This window comes from Elephas maximus, chromosome 7 (assembly GCF_024166365.1).
Source record: "Elephas maximus indicus isolate mEleMax1 chromosome 7, mEleMax1 primary haplotype, whole genome shotgun sequence".
NCBI classification, from domain to species: Eukaryota; Metazoa; Chordata; class Mammalia; order Proboscidea; family Elephantidae; genus Elephas; species Elephas maximus.
Window position 1 is genome coordinate 87,363,629 of NC_064825.1, and position 21,834 is coordinate 87,385,462.

The 21,834-nt window shown below is 45.3% G+C and overlaps 1 protein-coding gene across 1 annotated transcript; it reads left to right on the plus strand.

The window, feature by feature from the left end:
* Positions 1–5,492: 5,492 nt before the first annotated feature.
* On the plus strand, positions 5,493–20,371 carry RCN1 (reticulocalbin 1). The gene is made up of 6 exons (XM_049890815.1): positions 5,493–6,092; positions 11,640–11,833; positions 12,882–13,060; positions 14,815–14,875; positions 18,008–18,207; positions 19,269–20,371. The coding sequence occupies exons 1-6, from the start codon at positions 5,839–5,841 to the stop codon at positions 19,374–19,376; spliced, it is 996 nt and encodes a 331-aa protein (XP_049746772.1). The 5' UTR covers positions 5,493–5,838; the 3' UTR covers positions 19,377–20,371.
* Positions 20,372–21,834: the final 1,463 nt, after the last annotated feature.

Consider the following 21,834-nt stretch of genomic DNA (forward strand, 5'->3'; position numbering starts at 1 on the left):
AGGTGATACAACCTTGCTTGCTGAAAGTAAAGAGCATTTGAAGCACTTACTGATGAAGATCAAAGACCACAGCCTTCAGTGTGGATTACACCTCAACATAAAGAAAACAAAGATTCTCACAACTGGACCAATGAGCAACATCAAGATAAACAGAGAAAAGATTGAGGTTGTCAAGGATTTCATTTTGCTTGTATCCACAATCGACAGCCATGGAAGCAGCAGCCAAGAAATCAAAAAACACATTGAATTGGGCAAATCGACTGGAAGAGATCTCTTTAAAATGTTGAAAGGCAATGATGTCACCTTGAGTACTAAGGTGCGCCTGACCCAAGCCATGGTGCTTTCAATCACCTTATACGCATGCGAAAGCTGGACAATGAATAAGGAAGACCGAAGAATTGACATCTTTGAATTTTGGTGTTGGCGAAGAATATTGAATATACCGTGGACTGGCAAAAGAAGAAATGAATCTGTCTTGGAGGAAGTACAACCAGAATGTTCCTTAGCAGCAAGGATGGCGAGACTATGTCTCACATACTTTGGACATGTTATCAGGAGATATTAGTCCCTGAAGAAGGACATCATACTGGGTAAAGTAGAAAAAAAAAAAAAAATTTTTTTTTTTTTTTTTAAAGTAGAGGGTCAGTGAAAAAGAGGAAGATCTTCAGCGAGATGGATTGACAGTAGCTGCAACGATGGGCTCAAGCATAGCAACGGTTGTGAGGATGGCACAGGACCAGGCAGTGCTTTGTTCTGTTGTGCATAGGGTCACTATGAGCTGGAACCGGCTCAATAGAACCTAACAACGTGGAACCAGGGATGTCTTTGCTGATGTCAGATGGATCCTGGCTGAAAGCAGAGAATACCAGAAAGATGTTTGCTTTTGCTCTATTGACTGTGCTAAGGCATTTGACTCTGCAGATTATAACAACATATAAGTTTTCTTGAGCTTGTGGGATGCAATTTAAGTTACTTGGGAGCAGTCTAATCTTTTTGGGTCTTGCTTTTATGTTTTGTTAGGCAGTTCCAGGACAGTGCTCAGGTAAGTGCTAATTATTCCCCGTCACTGAGGCAAGGCCTTACGGACTACTCTACTCAGTGCCCCATGAATTATGAGATTTTGCAGTCTGATTGATGGGAACAAGCACTGTTCCTGGCCCTCATTGTTCCTTCTAATCCTTTCAGATGGTTCTTTCTTCAGCCTCACATGCAGGCACTGATCAGTACTCTCTTGGATACTCGAGGGGGACCCTCTGCTGATGTCCGGAGTTCTCACCTGTGCAGCTCTCTCCCTTCTGGTACTCTATTCTACGATCGCTGGCTAACTTGATCTTTCTGGACACTCAACTCCATCTTTTCAATTCAGGGATTCTGCCAGGCTCCATCTTAATTCACCTCCCTGCATCAGGGCCTAGAAATTCTCTCAAGGCAATAAACTAGGGCAATTGTAGCACTTACCTTGCTTATTTCCCATCTCTCAGGGATCAATTTCCTTAATTACTTGACTTCCGGTGTCTTGGAAACTGTTGTTTCATGTATTGTGTCTGTTTGTTTTTTTTTTCCTTTGTTTGTTTGTTCCAAATGGGAGGGTAAATCTGATCCCTGTAACTTAATTTTAACCATAAGTAGAAGTTGGTAGCTATTGCTATTTTATTATTCACTTAAAATATTTATTGAGCATCTGCTAGGAACCAGGCATTGTGTTAGGTGCTGGCTATTAGCAGTGAACCAAACAGATGTGGTCCTGGCCTCACAACACTTCTACCTTATGGTGAGCAACTACTAAGAGCCAGGCAATGAATGTGCTGGTTCCCGGGATTTATGAAGTTGAACATTAATCGGATGTGATCCTTTTTCTAAAGGAATTCAGAATTAGGAGAAACTAAGGCAAATTTGTTAATCTAGAGCAGACTGTGAAAAGTGCTATGTATGAGATATGAAGGCTTTGGGTTTATTGAAGCAGCAGTTAATTCTGATTGGAGGTATAAGGGAAGACTTCATGGAGAAGGTGACATTTGAATTGTGCCTTGAAGAATAAGTATAATTTTGAATGGTGGAGAAGGAGGAGGTAGAGATGCTTAAAGTGCTTAATCATATTCCCCATGGCAGTAACAGCCATCCCACTTGTTCTTCCTTGCCAAAGGAACTCTAATCACATTCAGGTTTCAGTTAGCCATGTGTTTCAGAGGAAGTCCCAGGGACTGAATATTGATTGGTCTGAACCAACTGTGGAAATCCCGTTTATTTCCATTGGCTGCTACTGGATCAGGCATAGACATGTGACATTGTTCTGGCCAATAAGATGTGAAAGGAAGTCTACTGGGAAAGTTTTACAATCTGATAAAGGGAGGGTACACTCCATTCTTTCCTGGCTGATGGTGGGGGAGGAGAAACCAAAAAATCCTGGTTCCTTGATGATGTCATCAAGCCACTGAATTAACCAACATGAAACTGATCTAACTTTAGGCTTCTTGATATGTAAGATGATAACATTTTCTTACTGTTTAAGTAACATCTTTTTTTTTTTTTTTTAGTTGGGTTTTTTTCCTGTGGTTGTTGATGTTACCTGCAGTCAGATGTTTCTTGATAAACACACCTATTTGAAATTTGCATTTCCTTTTTTTTCTATTGGTTCAATCCTCTGGGAAATTTTACTCCTTTTGCCTCTGTTGCTTTGCTTCATCAAGAACGGAGATTGACCTAAGAGATGACAGTGTACTTAGCCAGTCTCCCCATGCATGCACATAGGGAAAAATAAAAAAAAAGAAAACGTTTACACAGTGAAATATCTTAATTACTTTGCATCATCACCATGATACAAAAGTGGTTAAAGACTTAACTCTGAGGAATGGGGGAGGAGTAGAGACTGAAAATATGAAGGAAGAGAGTGTAGGCAAGCCCAGGAGAAATTAGGTAAACTCTTCCGGATTCATAGCAGTGCCGGAATTCACTGTTAATTTCCACAGGAGCCAAGGCTGCCTCTGGAACAATCTAACTGTCTGGCAGGAAGTCAACTAGGACAGGGTCAAAGAATGTGCTGTTCTCATTCCTGAGACTCTGAATCAATCTCAGGGACCCAGACCTGCCCATGAGAAAAGTGCGAAGTTAGCAAAGACACTCTTCAGTCACCATGCACATATCCCTTCCCTTTCTAATCCCCCTCCTTTTTTACCACCCAGCTCTTTTTCTTCCCACGCTCCCTCTCACTCCCTCTTCTGCCCCTTCACTCAGCAATTCACATGCTGCTCACCTGATGAGCACAGATAATACAAAGTCACTTAGCTCAGGGTACTGGGATTTTCACAGTGAGTTCTCTGCCTGCTGTCACACAGCCACATCCCTTACTGTTTAGTTTATCCTATTCACCTTCAGTCTCAGTTTAGATGTCCCTTCCTCCAGGAAGAGCTCCCTGATTCCCAAATCTAGAGCTTGTCCCCCTGATGTGTCCCTGTAGTACTGAAAACCTTCCTCCCTGAGCACTTCGCACACTGATTTGTAACTTGTGGATACCTGGTAAACCAACACCCAGCACAGCCCTGATATTTAATAGAGGCTTGGTTTATTGAATGATGAATGAAGAATCTGTTCACATTCACTACAGCACTGCAGAGATCATCACTGTCTTATTTCCCATTGTACCCTTAGCATCCAGCCCAATTAGGCTATGGTGGCCACATAATAATCATTTGTTAATTAACCAAAAGAGGTGTTCATAAGAAATGTACTTGTATCAATGCTAGTGTTCACGGTGTCCTGCCATCCTTATAGCAAGGGCAAGAAACATAGCCTAGTGACCTTTACTAGACCATGGGAGATAGGGGGTAGAGCAAGATGGAGGATAAGTTCTGGGACTACAGCTGTCCAGAGCAGTTGGGGTTGGCTCCTCTCCTCAGCCACAGTTTTCATTCTCTAGGAATTCTTAACCTGGGGCTCACAGGCAGGGTTTCAGGAGATGAATGATTCCTCTGACACTTTAATCAAACATCCACGCCAGTAAGTATAATGTGCATTTTTGCAGAAGAAGGTCCATGGCTTTCGATGAGTTACGAAAGGCACTGACTCTCAAAAAATCATTGTTCTAGGTTTGCACTGTCCACTACGGCAGGTAGACACTAGCCACAGGTGGCTATTTAATTTTAAATTTAAATTAAACAAAATGAAATTTCCAGGGCCTCAGTTACACTAGCCATACATCGGGTCCACCACGCATCTGTCAGTTTGTGGTACCGTGTTAGCTTTCGCGTTGCTGTGATGCTGGAAGCTATGCCACTGGTGTTTCAAGTGCCAGGAGAGTCGCCCATAGTGGACAGGTTTTGTCAGAGCTTCCAGACTAAGAAAGACCAGGAAGAAGGACCTGGCAGTCTATTTCTGAAAAAATGGGCCAGTGAAAATCTTATGAATAGCCGTGGAACAGTGTCTGATATAGTGCCAGAAGATGAGCCCCTAAGTTTGGAAGGCACTCACAAGACAACTGGGGAAGATCTGCTTCCTCAAAGCAGAGTTGACCTTAATGAAGTGGATGAAGTAAAGCTTTCAGGGCCTTCATTTGCTGATGAGGCACGACTAAAAATAAGAAATAGCCAAAGGATATCATGCTTGGTAGAGTGGAGAGTCAGGAAGACCCTCAATGAGATGAACTGGCACACAGCAGTGGCAACAATGGGCTCAAATGTAGCAACTGTGAGGACGGTGCAAGACCAGGCAGTGTTTCATTCTGTTGTACACAGGGTTGCCATGAGTCGGGACCAATACCACAGCACCTAACAACAGCAAGATATGTCAAGCACTCAATAGCCACCTGTGGCTAGTGGTTACTCTATTGGGCAGTGCAGCTGTAGAACATTTCCATCACCGCTGAAAGTTCTATAAGACAGAGCTTTTCTATAATGGTAGCATTACTCCAGATTCAAGGTATAAACAAGATTTGCTTGATTCACAAACTGCTTTTGTAAAATCAGTTGCCAGTATTTAGAAGCCAAAACAAAAATCTGGAATTCTGATTTCTTTTGGGAAATGGTACTATCTGCCGGCTGGGGGCCGCATTCCTCTTGACAAGTCTTGGCTGGATAGCGCAAAGGCTGGTCCCTTTAGATGTACCCTCTGGGGTGGGCCGCTGCCCTTAAGTTTCCTATTGTCTGTCATTTTGAAGATACCCGCCTGACCTTTCTCGACATTTGAGTTTGCGACCTCCGTTTCTAGGGGACCTCGACCACTCTAGTCTCCTTCCAGTCTCTCTTGTTGGTAACCAGACTCCAAGTTTTGGTAAGTGGGTTGAATTTGGTTTAGGAGCACCTTTTCGGGTGGGGTCGGGGGGTGGGGTATGAGATTCGGACTGTCACTTGGAAGTTGAGGCGGGGCACCACCGCCTTCCTTTCAGTTCTGTTCGCCGGAACTGGAAGAAGACAGAGGGAATTTTATCATGAACATCTGTTGCATGAGAAAGAACTTCGTCTTCCCTTGAGCCCTCCAGTCACCAGCCCAGTTCGCCTGGGCCCGCCCCTCGCAGAGAGATCGCGGGGAGGGGCCCGAGTCGAAACCCGAGTCCCGCGCCCACCACCCCGGCTGGCGACGTGGCTGTGCGGCCCGGGCCTCCCCCCGCAGCCGGGCGGGCCAATGGGCGCGTGAGAGGGGGCCGCCTGAAGCGTTCCAGCCCGGGCCCGGGGCGCGCCCCTCCGCTTGGGCACGGGGCGGGCCCTGGCCGAGGGGCTGGACCATCCCCTCCCCCGCGCCGGCCGCAGCCCCGCCGCCGCCGGAGCCGCTCTCTGAGCCCCCATTTCGGAGCCTCCGCTGTCGCTGCTCGCCCCGCGCTTCCCTCCAGGCCGCCCTCTTCTCTGGACGATGGCGCGCGGCGGCCGCGGTCGCCGCCTGGAGCTCGCTCTGGGGCTGCTGCTGGCGCTGGCGCTGGCGCCCCGGGCGCTGCGAGCCAAGCCCACGGTGCGCAAGGAGCGCGTGGTGCGGCCCGACACGGAGCTGGGCGAGCGCCCGCCGGAGGACAACCAGAGCTTTCAGTATGACCATGAGGCCTTCCTGGGCAAGGAAGACTCCAAGACCTTCGATCAGCTCACTCCGAACGAAAGCCAGGAGAGGCTGGGGTGAGGCTGCGGCCCGGTCCGTCCGCTCTCGGGGGTGGTGCAGGTGCCCGCGGGGCCACCCGGGCGGGAGCCACGCGGGACGGGCGAGGCAAAGCGAAAGCGAAATCGGGCGCGCGGGTTCAGGGGCGGGGCTCGGCTGCGGGGCGCGGGCACAGTTGCCCTGGGGCCCAGGGTTCCCCGCGTGGGGATCGCCTGCCGGGGTGGCGAGAACGTGGCAGTCGTCGCGGGAGCTAGGGTGGCGAGGGCCCGCCCCCTCCCCTTGGTTGCATCAGAGGGGGAGGGGATAGAGTATACAAAAGAAGAGTTTGTCCGAAGTGGCTTTTTTGTGGCACGAGTTCTTCCCCGCCCTTGCAGTTTCTCTCTTTTCCCCCTGTTCCCAGAGAGAGGAGCTTGAGACACTGCTAAGAAAGTCTCAAGAATGAACATAGTGGATAAAAGATGAAGGGGGCAGGCGAGGGATTCCTGGCTGTGTCTCTGGGCCGGGGCCAGAGTGTTCTTGCCTTCTGCTTCATCGCCCTGTAAATCTGGTGTAGGGATATAAAACTCTGGTTGTTAAGAAGGGAAGAGCAGCTGGGGGTAGGGGATGGTGGTGGGATGGAAACCAGCCCCCTAGTTTCTGTCCCCAGCAGTTGTCTACGGAGGCACTCAGTCCTCTGGCAAGTGGTGCTGGGGGCCGAAAGCTGGAGAGTGGCTTGGTGGTGGCTTGTGAATTTCACTGTTGAAGGCAGTGAAGCAAACCAGGGAAACAAAATTTTGGTGTTTCTGGGCACCCTCCCAGGGTTCCCTGGGGAGACATGCAGACACTGTGCAAACGCTTCTGGAAACCCTTCTCCAGAGGGATCAGCAGCCAGCCTGGCCCCAGTCAGAGGCCAAGCTGGGAAGGGTCCCAGCAGTCCTGCCCACTGGGCACCCGGCCTCTCTCAGAAGCCTGGTTCCGGCAGGTGAAGGATCATCCCGTCCTAGTACTTGAAAAAGAACACAGTCATCTCTGTACTGCTGGGGGTTCCCAAAGGTTAGGATGTGAGGATAAATTATACCTATTGTGTAGGTGCACTATCTGCCTGCTCATGATAAAAAGATCTTTGAACTTCAAAGTCACCTCCAAACAATCACCTTTTATTTTACAGAGCCGTACTTTCTCTTCTCGTTTGGGACTTAACAAAGGGGACCATTGATGAGTTCAGTCTATTGTATTGCTTTGTGGCACTTGGAGACTGATTTATTCTGGGGCCCTGAGTGGCAGCCATTTGCGTCCTTGTCACTGGAAGAGGAAGAGGGACAGAAGTTTTGGCATTTGGATTAGGGAACTCTGGTGTGCATCCCTATAGCTTCGAGTTTAATGCCTTCATCACAACGGATAGGCCTGGTGGTGAGAGCAGGTGCTGGAGACGTTTGATCCTTTTATGAGCACCTTAATGCCTTTCATTTATTCACGCACCAGGCATTTGTAAGGCTACTGTGTGCCAGGCACCACCCTGGCAGCAACAAAGATGAACCTCCTCATTCTCTAGGCCTCCAAATGTTTTATCATCGAATGCAGAGACAGCATACATGATTCCCGTGATGGTGGCAGATGAAAAGTACAGTGAGCACGTCAGGGAGAAGGAGCCCTTAGCTTCAGGGTGAAGAGAGGGAAGGCAGTTGTGGGGTTGGAGGGGAGTGACACCTGATCAGAGCTTGAGGGTTGACTCAAAAGTTGTCAGGTGTACAAGCAGGGGAAGGCATTTCCAAAGAAGGAATAGCTCGATTATAAAGGTTTCGAAAGGTTTCGAAACCCGTTTTGGGAGATAAGAATTGTTGGAATAGTGATGGAGCAGGGAAGGAGAAATGGGTGGTGGGAGTAGAGAGGGAACCAAGGACAGAGCAGGAAGGACCTTGGTGAGGAGGCGATTAGGTATTATCCTGTATGCGGTTAAAATGTCATATAATTGGTCGAAAGGGGAAGAGTGTGGACATGTCGTGGGGTTGGCAATCAGCGTCACAAAACAGTATGTGTGTTAATTGTTTAATGAGAAACTAATTTGCTCTGTAAACCTTCATCTAAAGTACAATAATTAAACTAAAATGTCATATAATCCTAACAACTCGTTGAGAAAGCCAAATTGGCAGTAGGGCAGAGAAAGTGCCTAAGGCACGGTTGGGAGACCAGAGGCTCAGGAGTGAGGCGGTCAGGGCCTGGCTGGTTCAGATGGGGAAGAGAGGATGAGTTCCCAGACATGTGGGAGGTAGAACTGGTGGATCTTGCTCTCTACTGAGTGTGGGGGAGATGAGGTAGGGAGGAGTCGAGGGTGACTTCTGGGTCTCTGGCATTAGCCACTGGTTGGGTAATGGATGCGTGCTCACCTGTAAGGTAAATCTGGAATGGGGGGGTGGGGTGGATGATGGGTCTAGTTTTGAACATGGCTGAGCGTGAGAAACCGCCTCTCTGTGTACAGCTCATATTCCAACAGTCCTCTCCAAGTCTAGACTTGGAAAGGAGGAGCATGGCCGGATTAGATGACTTTGTCATCAATACGTGACTGTAGATTCTGAAAACGTTAACAGCTCTAAGCCCCCTGGATATAGTATGCCGGAAGATTGCAAAGCGGGGACCTATAGGTCTCACATGCCACAAGCGCGCCACACAGAATCCTAGAAAAAATAGCTGTGACTTACCACCATTTAAAATTTGCATGATTTCACAGACAGATCCCAATTTCTGGTTTCTCTTGACACCTATGGGCCTTTATTCCCCTGTGGCATTCATTGTCTGGAATGGGGCAGCCTTGTTTGGCACCTGAGGCAAGGGATCTCCCAGTTGCCAGAGGCTCTGCCTGGAGGCTTCGCCCATTTCTGTTACCTGCTGAGTGTTTGTTGCGTTTTCCACCCACCGCTGATTGAGATTATTATCCTTGGTGAGAAAGCGCACATACACACCTTTATTCCTCACAATATTTGTGAAGTAGGTGTTTCTAGTTCCATTTAACAGATAGGGAACTGAGGCTTAGAGAGGTTGTCACTCGCCCAAGTTGTCAGCTGCCATCGAGTTGATTCCGATTCACGCTAGTCCCCTGTGTGCAGGGTAGATCTGCTCCGTAGGGTTTTTGAGGCTGTGACCTTTTGGAAGCAAATGGCCAGGTCTACTTCCATGGGTAGGTTTGAACTGTCATCAACCTTTAGGTTAGTAGTCCAGCTCTTAACAACTTGTGCCACTGAGATCACACAGATAATAGGGACCAGAGCCAGGACTAGAATCAAGGTATTTTTATTACAGGGCTGGGCTTTACCTACCTCAGAGCTGCCTTTCCCAGTATCTCTCTCCCAAGATTTTTAAAGACAGCAGTTAAGATCTTATTTATTATGCCAACAAAAATTTAGCCCTGGTTGCATAGTGGTTAAGAGCTACAGCTGCTAACCAAAAGGTCGGCAGTTCAAGTCCATCAGCCACTCCCTGGAAACCCTATGGAGTAGTTCTGTGCTGTCGATAGGGTTGCTATGAGTCGGAATCAACTCGACGGCAGCGGTTTGTTTGTTTTGGTACTATATGTCAGACTGAGCCATGTCCTAGGTGTTTGGAACAGATCAGATGCTGTTCTTTCCACATGTTGTGCGTGTACAGTCTGATGTTGCCAGGTCTTTGCTAGTCTGGTGGAGGCACATAGTAGGTGGGCACAGTACTCCACATTATTAAAAGAATCCTGCAGTATCTGGCTGTCATTTCCTGGAGGGAAGCCTGAAGCGCTCAAGGTTTAATCTTTTAGTCTTGAGACCTGTTAAAATGTTATATGAAGGTATACTTTAAAGCTGCTGGCAACATTTACACCTGGAAAAAAAGGAGTCTGGGCTCCCCAGGTTCAGGCAGGATATGAGAAGCCTGAAGGAGACAGAATATGGGGCAGTGGTTCCCAACCTATTTACCACCCAGAAGGTATTTGATTATTTGCTCCACCCCGGCACCCCCTCTCCCCCCTCAAAAAAACCCCACAGTAATAGGTGATTTTGTTCATTAGTCTGTTTATTCAGTGGTAATGAATTTGATTCTCATTTTTAATTAAAGATTAGTTGCCAATCAGAACTTCTGTTCACGTTAAGAACATTTATCACTGAGTTAATAGAATTCCAGCCAAAGCAAAGAAACAATGCCATTATTCGCCTGTATAGCTTCAATAGAGGTAAATGGACTGCTTGGGTGTAAGTTTTTTAAATCTTGGAAATAGCTTGTGGTTGTCTCTGAAGGTCTCTAGAGGGATGATGCCCCCAGCTTGGGACCCTTTGGTCTAGAGATGGACAGTGATGAGTTCCTAGCCTGAAGTTTGCTCTGGATTGGGTCAACTTTGTGGAGTCTAGTGGGAAGTTGCTGGAAGCTGGGCCAGCTGTGGAGCAAGAGACACCAGTGGGCAGAGAGGTCTTTACCTAAGAGCAGGGCGTTGGGAGCTCCCGCAGCTGTGTGCTTGCTCTCTTTTTTTTTTTTTTTTTGCCAACCACACCCTACCCCTGTGGGGTATTTTCATAAGCGCACTATGCTAACATTTTCTTTCTTTTTTTTTTTAACAGCAAACACTAACAAAATACCTTGCAGAGGGAGGGTTCGGTTGGCAAAAAAATGTAGGATGTGCACATTATTTGCATGAAAATGTCAGGTTCCATGATGTCATCCCCCACATTCTGTGCTCTCTCCAACAAGATCTGATCTTTAAGATTCAAGTCTTTGAGTCCAAGGTGGTGGGATTTAAAAAGCAAACAAAAAAAAAACAGAACTCATGTTATCTTTAGGTTTATACAGGTAGTCCCCAGGTTACCAACCTCAGACTTATGGACAACTTCTGCTTGCCCTTTAATGTTATATAAATTTGCCCTCACTTTGCAACAATTGAACCAACCTCTACTGGCAACAAATCTTTCATCCCCATCACCTTCATTTGCTGCCTGCGCAGCTTTTAAGCTATTGAAAAGGCTTTGCGTTTTGTCTGGCACTACAGTGAGGCTAAACAGAACCATATGCACCTGTTCCCACTTCCCTACAAATTCGACTTAAATACATAGTTAGGAACAGATCTCATTCATAACCCAGGGACTGCCTGTATAGCAGCGGCTTTTTTTGCATTGGACATTGAGCCAGAAGACAGGTTCTCACCCAGGTTATACCAAATGCCAGCTGTATGCAGTGTCGGAAAAGCAACCTTAATTTCTCTGGGCCTCAGTTTCCACTATACTAAAATGAGGGAATTAGACTGTATCAGGGAAGGCTAATAGCTTTCACCTTATATATCAACTCTAATCAACGGGTAGTGTCCATCCCCAGAGCACTGTGTTGAGAAGGATTTTGAGGCCCCACGGCGGGTGGGGCGGGGAGGGCATCAGCAGTGTGCACTGTAGAACCTCTGGTTGTGGGGAAGGCGGATCATCCTTGGAATGGATAAACTTTAAGATGTTTTCTAGTGCCATTAGGTAATCGGTTCTATTTTAATTGTTCGTGCATTTTAGATTCTGCAGGTGTTTGATGTTTTGCTGGACCAGGGACACACAGCCTTGATAATAGCCTTGTGGGTTGTTTTTTATTAACTACAGGAAGATTGTTGATCGAATAGACAATGATGGGGATGGCTTTGTCACCACGGAGGAACTGAAAACCTGGATCAAGCGGGTGCAGAAACGATACATCTATGATAATGTCGCTAAAGTCTGGAAGGATTATGATCGGGACAAAGATGATAAAATTTCCTGGGAAGAATACAAACAAGCCACCTATGGTTACTACCTAGGTAGGTGGTGCTCAGGAGTGATTACACAGCTGGGGCTGGGCAACAGACTTCTTGCAGGAGGCACTCTACTTTCTTATCATAGCTACTCCCTTGTGGGGGGATGTCACAACCTCCTAAGTAGAGCCTGCTTGTGTAACACCCTTCTCTGCTTATTGAGGATGTACTGTTTGCTTACTCTTGAGTGAAGTCCTAGTGGTAGTGGGGGGTGGGAGGTGGTCAAGGGACTAATAAAAGATGCCTTAGACTTGATCACTGCTCTTCTTGAGCTCACCGTCTTTGAGGCACCCACAGAGAACAAAGCCGAAAGGAAACATTTTGTGATAGTTTCAAAATAGTTTCAGAGTTTCAGATAGCAGGAACTGAGGGGGGTGAAGCAGTCAGAGAAGGCTTCCTAGTAGTGGGTGATTTGGGAGTTGGGCCTTGAAAATGGATTTATATTTGGAGAGAAAAAGACAAGTTGGGAAGGCGGGTCTGTTGGCGGGGCAGAGGTGCAGCAGTACACTCAGTAATGGGCGGGGTTTGGATATAAGACAAACCAGACTGGGAGATGATGGAGGGGTGTGGGGCAAAGAGGCACAGAGTACAAACCTGTTAGGTATACAGTAGAAACAGTGAGGAGACAGGCCTGAGGAGAACCAAAGACACATATACACACACATGAATACACACAGATTCATATACACACACGGCCAGGCTAAAGCAGATCTTGAAAGCCAGGCAGAGGCATTTAGACAAGATGCCGTGGGCTGTGGATACCAGGTAGCCTCATGATGAAAGCAGAATTTTGGAAAGAGAAACATGGCGTTGGTGTTTTCTAAAGCCTGTACTCTTAACCGCTTGCTGTAATGCCCCTAATCAACCATTAGGGCCTGGATTATGGAATGGCATGAGGGAAAAGATACTGAGGCAATCTGAAGTAAAATGTTTCAAAGAACTTGGTATGTCAGGGCCTTTTGTCCTGTGTGTACCACATGGACACAAAGGAAGCATAATTTGGAAGGAAATGCCTTCCTTGGTAACAGTTTAAACTTCTGTTTGCATCCTGCAGGAAATCCTGCAGAGTTTCACGATAGTTCAGATCATCACACCTTCAAGAAGATGCTGCCACGTGACGAGAGAAGGTTCAAGGCGGCAGACCTGGATGGTGACCAGACAGCCACTCGGGAGGAGTTCACGGCCTTTCTGCACCCTGAGGAGTTTGAGCATATGAAGGAAATTGTGGTTTTGGTAAGATAGATGAAGAGCCTGAGCTGGGACAGGACCAGGGAGAAAGCTGCACCAAAATTTTGTTCCTTCTTTCAAAGAGATAATGTTTTTCAGTCTGAGGAGAACTGGAGGACTCCAGAACAGAATGCATTGGAATACCTGTTGATCCAGTAAATTGGTCAGGGCAGGCTAACTACTGTAACAAATAGCCCCCAGTCCTAACCATCAAACACAATAAAAGCTTCTTTTTTGCTTATTCATAGTTTAATGCAGAAGTTCTCAGTCAGGTGGATCTCCTGGGCAGTTCTCCTCCAAACGCTAATTCAGTACCCAGGCTACGTCCATCCTGTGCTCCGCCATTTTGTGGCTTCAAGGTCATCCTGGCAACAATCATCTGACAAAAGGACAGAGAGGGAATAAGGAGAAGGCACAGTCTGTCCTAACTGTTATGGCTAGGAAATGAGATACCCTTCCATTTACATTCCACTGGCCCTAGCTAGATATGAGGAAGCTGGGAAATATTTTCGGGATATGTGCATAGGAAGAGCGTATGGGTTTAGTGAGCAACTAGCTAGTCTCTGCCCCGTTTTTTAGCTTTAAAAGGACTAGAAAAAGACTGAAATGGAATTCATTGGGTTGTTAAAATGGAAGCTTAAAAGCAAAATTGTTAAAATGGAAGCTTAAAGCAAAAACTACAGCTGGAAAGGATGCCATTCCTGGGCCTGGGTCTTCAGCGGTGAATAACGGATCAGACTCTAGACTTTTGAGAGACGGCACTGCTTGAGAGGCATCTGAGTGCAGTTGTTTTCCACACTGTTGTGTTGGGTCCCAAATCTCTTTGTTTTCCACAAGAGTAAAATCAATGCCATCACTTGTTCCCTGGGCAGATACCCCAAGCCAGTTCCAACTGCTTCAGTGTTGGAAACAGCTGGCTAAAGCTTTTGGTTATTGTCACCTCTGGACTATTTTAGTCATCCGGTTGGTGGATGGGTCTACTGTTGCCTCATCCTTGGTCCTCATGACCAACATGACCCCAGAGACTGGGCAGTGGCTCCAGGAGCAAGTTCTGCTTTCCACCAAATGTCCATGTAGTGGTAAGTAATTTGGCAGAGAAGGATAAAGATGGGGTATTATCCACAAGTAGATCAGGTGCTTTCTGTATCTGCCACTGCTCTTGGGTTGGTATCTTCTTTGATCCAGGATGCCTTTGAGTTGGTGTGACAATGGACAGTAAACTCATTTAATTACTGAGCCTAGCAAAAAACCTAATTAAGAAGTCAGATGTACTAAATGTACTGCATGCTACCTTCAAAAGTCAGATGTGCTTTCATTTTTTGTCCACCGTTTCATATTTTTCTGACACCAACTTAGTGTTCATAGTCTTAAAATGTAACACAAATGGATTTTTGTGATTATCTCATCTAGTGGTTCTCAAGCTAAGTTCCTCAGCAGGTACCCCAGGGGTTGTTTTGACTGGACGGTGGAGATGGTTGGCTTAGCAGGGCTTTCTGAAACGATCAGAGCAACTCTGGGTTTATTGAGTACATTTTCATTTAAAGAGAGAGTCCCGTTAAATTTGTGGGGTAGGGGACTAGTCACCTAAACCACTACCTATTTTTTACAGATAACAAATGCCCAGGAAGATAAAGAGACAAGTCAGAAATCATCTAACATTCAGCCATAAGAGTTGGACAAAGGAAGATAATAGTTAGAATTCTCAGATTCCCTTAGGGCACATGGACATCTTGCATTGTGTTTTCTCCTTTCCTTCCTAGGAAACTCTGGAGGACATCGACAAGAATGGGGATGGGTTCGTGGATCAGGATGAGTATATTGGTGAGTGCTGATCTAGAGTCTTGCCCAGCTGCCCCCACTAGGCAGCATTCCTCTGCCCACATGCCTGGCTACTTTCCCCAGGTGTCTCTTAGCAACAGCTGCAAGTCAGTAGGTCTCACTCCTATGGTCTCCCAGTGGGGAGAGCCTTCCAGCCTGATTTGTCATGCCAGCCCTAGTGGTGCAGTATCAGGGACGCACTGTTAGACCTCAGTCAGTGGAGAAGAGATGAAAAGGCTGGCCCTACTACTGGGTTGACCAGCAGTGGCACCAGGGCTCTGCTAGGTGCCCTTCATCACATTGCTCAGCTTTTCCTTTGTAAAATGGGATTGGAGATCCTGTAAGTTTACAGTAAGGCCAGAGCAGACAGTCTCAGGGGAAAGACTAAAAAGAATGTGGGTCAGCAGTGCCTGGAAGCTCTGAGTAAATGCAGCTGTGATCAATGGAACTGTTTATAGCCCCCAGCGGAGCTCTCTGCAGAAAGGAATTCCTTCTTAGAGCAGTAAATCCTTTTGCAGAGTACACAGTTACCCCATAATATAGCCATTTGTAACTCTGGTTTTGGGATCCTTTGGTTGGGAGTGCCGTACCTGGCATTTTGTCCTGAAGGTCTCCTCTTAAGCAACATTAAGGAGTTACAGTTTCAAGGATGTGAGCACCGACTGAATGAAACTCAAATTAACACAATTTGGTTGGAACTCACCATTCCTGATTATAGCCTTCCCCAGTAGCTCAGCAGCTCTCCAAGCATGAAGGACTGGAGCAGGCAACAAGGAAATTTCCATTTGATCATTATCAGCTGTGACTTCAGTGCTTACCATATGGCTCCAACTGCAGACTGCATTCTCAGTTCTTTTCCCAAGTCTCCATAAAGTTGTTCTTGTTAGTTGCCATTGAGTTGGCTGTGACTCATGGCAACCTTATGTATAACACATTGAAACACTGCCCAGTACTTGGCTATCTTCGTGATCATCGGTTTGTTTGAGACCATTGTTTTAGTGATTGAGTCAATCTATCTCTTTGAGGGTCTCCCTTGCCTTCACTGACCCTCTACTTTACCAAACGTGATATTCTTTTCTAGAGATTGGCCTTTCCTGATGACATGTCCAAAGTAAGCCAGCCAGAGTCTCACCATGCTTGCTTCTAAAGAGCATTCTGGTTGTATTTCTTCTAAGACTGATTTGTTTGTTCTTCTAGAAGTCCACAGTATATTCAGTATTCTTTGCCAACATCATAGTAAAAGCTGAAAAATCATTTGATATGGGTGTTGACCTATGAAAGAGGGATAGGATATTTATAATTTTTGTACACATATTTAATAGAGACAATTACATTTAAGTGTAAAACCAGAGCCCAAGCTCCCAATCGGTGTCTGGTTCTATGGTTATATTATTTTGCCACCCGTACACAGAAACAAGTGCCTTTAGTAATGAAGAGTGAAGTTTGTTCTAATCATTAGAAATTATGTTTGATCCTAAGAGCCCAACGCCATTCCCTGTCTGCCTGTGATAACAGACAGGTAACTCTCTCCACAGTAATTAAAGTGCTCTTGGTGGCACTACCTTTGTAGGATAACAAATACTGACAGCTCCCTTGTCAGTGCAATTCACAAGAGCCTTCCTCTCGCCTGGTGCACGTGAAAGAGAAGCGTTCAGAGCCTCGGATGTCTCGCCTTGACAGTGGTGATGGGATGAAGACCGACAGAAAAAGCTGACTGATTAAAACAAACAGTGAAGCACTTTTGATTAAAACTGTGCTCTTCATGGCCCTCCTGAACTCTGCACTGAAACGGCGCAAAGTCGAGGGCACAACTCTTTGTGTGGTTTTGCCAAAAAGAAGCACTCCATTGTTGGCACTGGACAGAGGGGGAGGTGGGGGCATGGTGCTTGACAATCTAATTCTGAGTAAGTTGTAGTCAGAGCGAGCTAATGTATTGACTTGTCTAGCATGTGAGTTTTCATTTATGCAGGTGCCTTCTCAGGTGGGGATGGATGGTAGTGTGGTATAGTGGGAAGGGCACAGGAATTAGGAGTCCTGGCTTCTCTGCCTACTAGCTGTGTGATCCTGGAAGAGTCAGATACCCTAAGCCTCAGTGTCTTCATCTGTAAAATGGAGATAAATAACACCTTGCCCTGAAGGATCAGATGAAGGTCGAATTAGCTATATATGTACAGCTTCTTCTCAAACTGCAACCCTCTGGTGTGGGTCTACTGCGGGCTGAACCAAGGGTCTTGCCTCTTTTTCCTCCATTCACTCCTTTCTTCCTCTGCCACCAGACATTTTCAGCTGTGCATCCATTAAAGAGAAGCTGCCCACAAGGTATCTCTCTCTTCCAAGAACTAGTGAAGAAGCAAACAAAGGATAAACATTGCCTTTTTTTCCTTTCTCTGCCATTTTATAAATGGGGATAACGATTATCTTACAGGAATGTTGTAAGGATCAAATAAAATATATGTGAAAGCTCTTTGGAAATGATATAAGCAGCAGTAGTAATAAGCACAGTGGTTATGACTATGTGTTGGAAGCAGAGTGCCCATGTTCCTAGGCAGGCTAGAGCTCATTTTGGCTGTGGGTCTTTGGGCAAGTTTATGCCTCAGTGCTTTTATCTATAAAGTGGGAATAATAACAGCACCTACTCTACAGGAATGTTGTGAAAAGCGTATGAAAAAAAATTTATGTAAAGCACCTTGGACACTATCTGTACCATAGAAAGTGGCCAATGTTGGTCATTATTGGCTTTAACCTACACCCAGTGCCGTTTGGTTTTAGAAAGGTTTCACATTAAGCATTTCATTTGATCTTTGTAGTAACCCTGTGATTTATAATTATCTCCATTTTATAGATGAGAAAACTGAAGGCCCAGTTACTGAACTAAGTAACTTAATCACAATTGCAGAACAGAGTCAAGAGACAGGATTTATCTCCTGGCTCCTACACTCAGTTCTTTCTATTCCACCAAGGGGCCTTCACAGTGGATAGATCATGGCATTATTTTCCCCGAGAAACTGCCCACTAGCTGTTTAGGTTAGGTCTGTTGATTGGTTGGCACCCTTCCAGAACCCCAGGAGATCAAGTTTTCTCTGCCTTTTACCTTCCCACTTGTCTTTGTAACCAGAGCATAACCTTCCCTTCCAGCTGATATGTTTTCCCATGAGGACAATGGCCCAGAGCCAGACTGGGTTTTGTCAGAACGGGAGCAGTTTAATGAATTCCGAGATCTGAACAAGGACGGAAAGTTGGACAAAGATGAGATTCGCCATTGGATCCTTCCTCAAGATTATGACCATGCGCAGGCCGAGGCCAGGCACTTGGTGTATGAATCGGACAAAAACAAGGTATTTGACATTATTCTGGAATTGTTCGTTGAAGGGAGACAGTATACATAAGATTGGTTTTGTTTGCTTCTTTGGTGATAGCATGGGCCTGCCTAGCCCTGTCCTTGTTGCCTTTTCTCATTCTTGCTTCACAGAAGAAACCTGTAAACTTGACCTGGTAATAACCCACAGTGAGCTCATGAGGCCCAGACATTCCCAGATAGTCTCCTATGAGCCACAAGATTTAACATAAAGTCACACATCCTAGGACTGAAAAACCAGTAACTTTGTTTGATGTGGGCAAGGACATGGATTTAAGAAGTATACCTTGTGTTGCCTTACTATGAGTTTATTCATCCATTGGTTCAGCCAGTGGATATTTATCGAACGCCTGTGATGTGTTAGGCACACGGAAGCGCACTGAGTTAAAGCCAAGATATCCTTGGGCAAGCTCACACTCTGTTTGATGTGTTTTCTAGATAGGCATATTTCCGAGTAAGTCCAGGCCTAGTGATATGCTTTGAAAAGGTCACAGCCTTGAAAACTATGTAGCAGTTCTGCTCTGCCCACATGCAGTTGCCATGAATCAGAGCCGACTTGATGACAGTTAACAACTAATATTTCAGATTCTTCTGGGAAGATGTCTAGCTCTTCAGTATTCATTGATAAATTTCCAAAAAATTATAATAATATTTAGAAAGAAGTCTTGCCTCTTCCTACTTTGATCACCACTCCAAACTCTCAAGAGACAGGTTATCCAGTTAGGTCATAAAGGGGAAGTGTAATTCTCTGGACCTGTTTTGAGAATGCGAGCACTACTTTTAGACATAAACGGATCGTACTTCTGCATTATTCAAGGACTTACTGATGTATTTTAGCACGTCTTTTATAGCAGGAGGCTGTTCTAGTTTGGGTTTTGAAGGGCAGGTAATGGTAAAAGAGGGCAGTACCTAGCAGTTGCTTCGTTGTTAAATGTAGTGCTTAAAATGTTGCCAATCAGTGAAATAACATGAACTTCACGCTGAGCTATTACTCATAGTTTTAAGAGCTTCTGTTACACACCTCTTCCCTCTCTCCTACAGGATGAGAAGCTAACGAAAGAGGAGATACTGGAGAACTGGAACATGTTTGTTGGAAGCCAAGCTACCAATTATGGGGAAGATCTCACAAAAAATCATGATGAACTTTGATACACACTCATCATAGCATGGCAGACTGTTGTTGGCCTTCTTACTGTCTTGGATGGTTGCTGCAATTGTCTAATTAACACCAGTTGTGTCTCAAAAAAAGAAAAAACAATTTTATTACCTCGGATTGGGGTAAAAATTGTTTTTCTCTCAAGTATTTACTGGAAAATAGTCATCGCTATTCTTTCAGTAAAGTTTTTTTCTCAAAATGCATTAAAAATCTTGCAATTCTCTGTGGGAATACATTGCTAAAACATGATCATTTTCAGGTTTTTTCCATGAAGTTTAAACTACAAGGAACTAAAACTTGAAAAAGCCCTGTTACTCAGAAGCTGGGTGGGTGGGGGTGGGAGGGGGCATTATATGGAATGACTGATACGTATTTTAATTGCCAGTGTTTTTGCATTTGCCACTGTTAAATAGTTGGTGAGGGAGGGGAAATTCTGGTTTTCTAGGTAGGCTTCTTTCAGAGCAAGTCTGTAATTTCAGATTCTTCCATTTTTGAGTTTGTACTCTGAGCTGTTACTGTAAATGGCATATAAAACCTCTGCATTTTCCCACATGGACCTGCTAATGTGCACAACAAACCTATATCTTTTTTGTTTTTTACAATAAGAAGCAATCAAGAAAGATAATGTGAAAAAGAAATGAATTTTAGAGATAGAGAAAAGATGAATGTCAGATATTTGAAGAACCATAGGAAAACGGCAAACACTTTAAATATACTTGAGAAAATGTTCTTGACATGTCAGTGAGGGAGCTGGAGATCTTGTCTTTGGTCACCTGTTGGAATGAGGCTGTGGGGCACTAGCAGAATGGCAGCCTCGTGGATTGCTGGAAGTGGCCCATCCTAATCTAGGGGAATCCACAGCCGTCAGACTTGCGTCCAGGACAGTTTACATTGTGGCATAAGGAGAAGGTGATGTTCCAAGCCAGTGACTGGTAGAAATCTCACCGTTTAAGTAGGAAGTGAATGAAATAAAGTATCCTATCCAGGATTTTCTACTGTGTGCTGTGGTGTTTGACTTCACGTATACTATTCTTGACATCATTATTCTTAAAGAATTAAACACAGGGATGGAATTACATGAGTAAGATAATAAAGGTTCTGCTTTTAAAGACCAGTTACTAGACTGTTCAATAAACCCATTTTATCTAATTTAGTAAAAATATATATATATATATATACACTTCCTTCCTTCTCTATTAGCAGTTCGAATCCACCAGGCACTCCTTGGCAACTCTATAGCACAGTTCTACTCTGTCCTATAGGGTTGGTATGAGTTGGAATCCACTTGACGGCAGTGGGTTTTTTGTTGTTTTTTTTTTTTTGGCGGGGCGGGGGGTCCTTCCCTGTGCTAGTTATGGAATCTGCAGTTTCTTTTCATTGTAAGATCTTTCTGAGACAAGTTTCAGGTGGAAGAAAGTCCAGACTTCTCACCAGGGCCTACGAGTCCCTATAGGATATGGTCCCAACCTACCCTGTCAACACTATCTCCTTACAGTTTTCTCTCTTACCTCCCATATTCTAATGCCACTTTCTTTCTGATCCTCAAACATACCATCTTAGTTTGCTAATGCTGCTGCTGGAAAAAAAAAAAAAAAAAAAACCCCACAAGTGGGTGACTTTAACGAATAGAAATTTATTTTCCCACAGTTGAGGCGGCTAGAAGTCCAGATCCAGGGAATGGCTCTAGGGGTCAGGCCCCTCTGTCTATTTCAGCATCTAGTAGCGACCGATAATCCTTGGCTTTTTGTAGTTGCATCTGTCATGTGTGTCTGTCTTCACATAGTGTCTTCTCCCTGTGTGTGGGCTTGTGTACCTATTCTGCTCTCTTTATACCATTCAGATTTGATTAGGTTTTGGACCCACCCTACTCTGGCATTTCATTAATATAAAAGACAACCTCTGTTTCCAAACAGGGTCATACTTACAGGTATAAAGGCTAGGACCTCACCATAGGTTTTTGGGAAACACAATTTAATCAATGACACTGAGTTCATTCCTAGGTTGGGCCCTTTGGACTTGCTGTCCCCTTGGACTCAGAAAGAACATCGAACTCCCCACATCCTTGAATGTGAGGTAACTCAAATCTTACCCCCAGGCCCCACTATATAAAGTAGTCCCTACTCCAGTCCCTATCTTAGTTCCCTATTTTATTTTCTTGGTATGTATTGCCATTTGTATTTTGTTTCCTAGGGGTACCATAACAAATTCACACAGTGGGTGACTTAGAGCAGATACTGATTCTCTTACACTTCTTGGGGGCCAGAATGCTGAAATGAAGGTGCCAGCAAGACCACCCGACTACCCAACCTCCGAAGACTCTAGGAAAGTACCCTCCCTTGCCTCCAGCTTCTGGTGGCTCCAGGTACTCCTTGGCTTGTGACATCATAACTCTAATCCTCCATCTTCACGTGGTCTCCTTTCTGTATGTCTCCTCTGTGTTTCTAAGGACAC

Coding starts and splice junctions, on each gene's coding strand:
- RCN1 (XM_049890815.1), top strand. CDS start 5,839: ATGGCGCGCGGCGGCCGCGGTCGCCGCCTGGAGCTCGCTCTGGGGCTG. Junction 6,093..11,639: donor GAAAGCCAGGAGAGGCTGGG/GTGAGGCTGCGG, acceptor TATTAACTACAG/GAAGATTGTTGATCGAATAG. Junction 18,208..19,268: donor ATGAATCGGACAAAAACAAG/GTATTTGACATT, acceptor TCTCTCCTACAG/GATGAGAAGCTAACGAAAGA.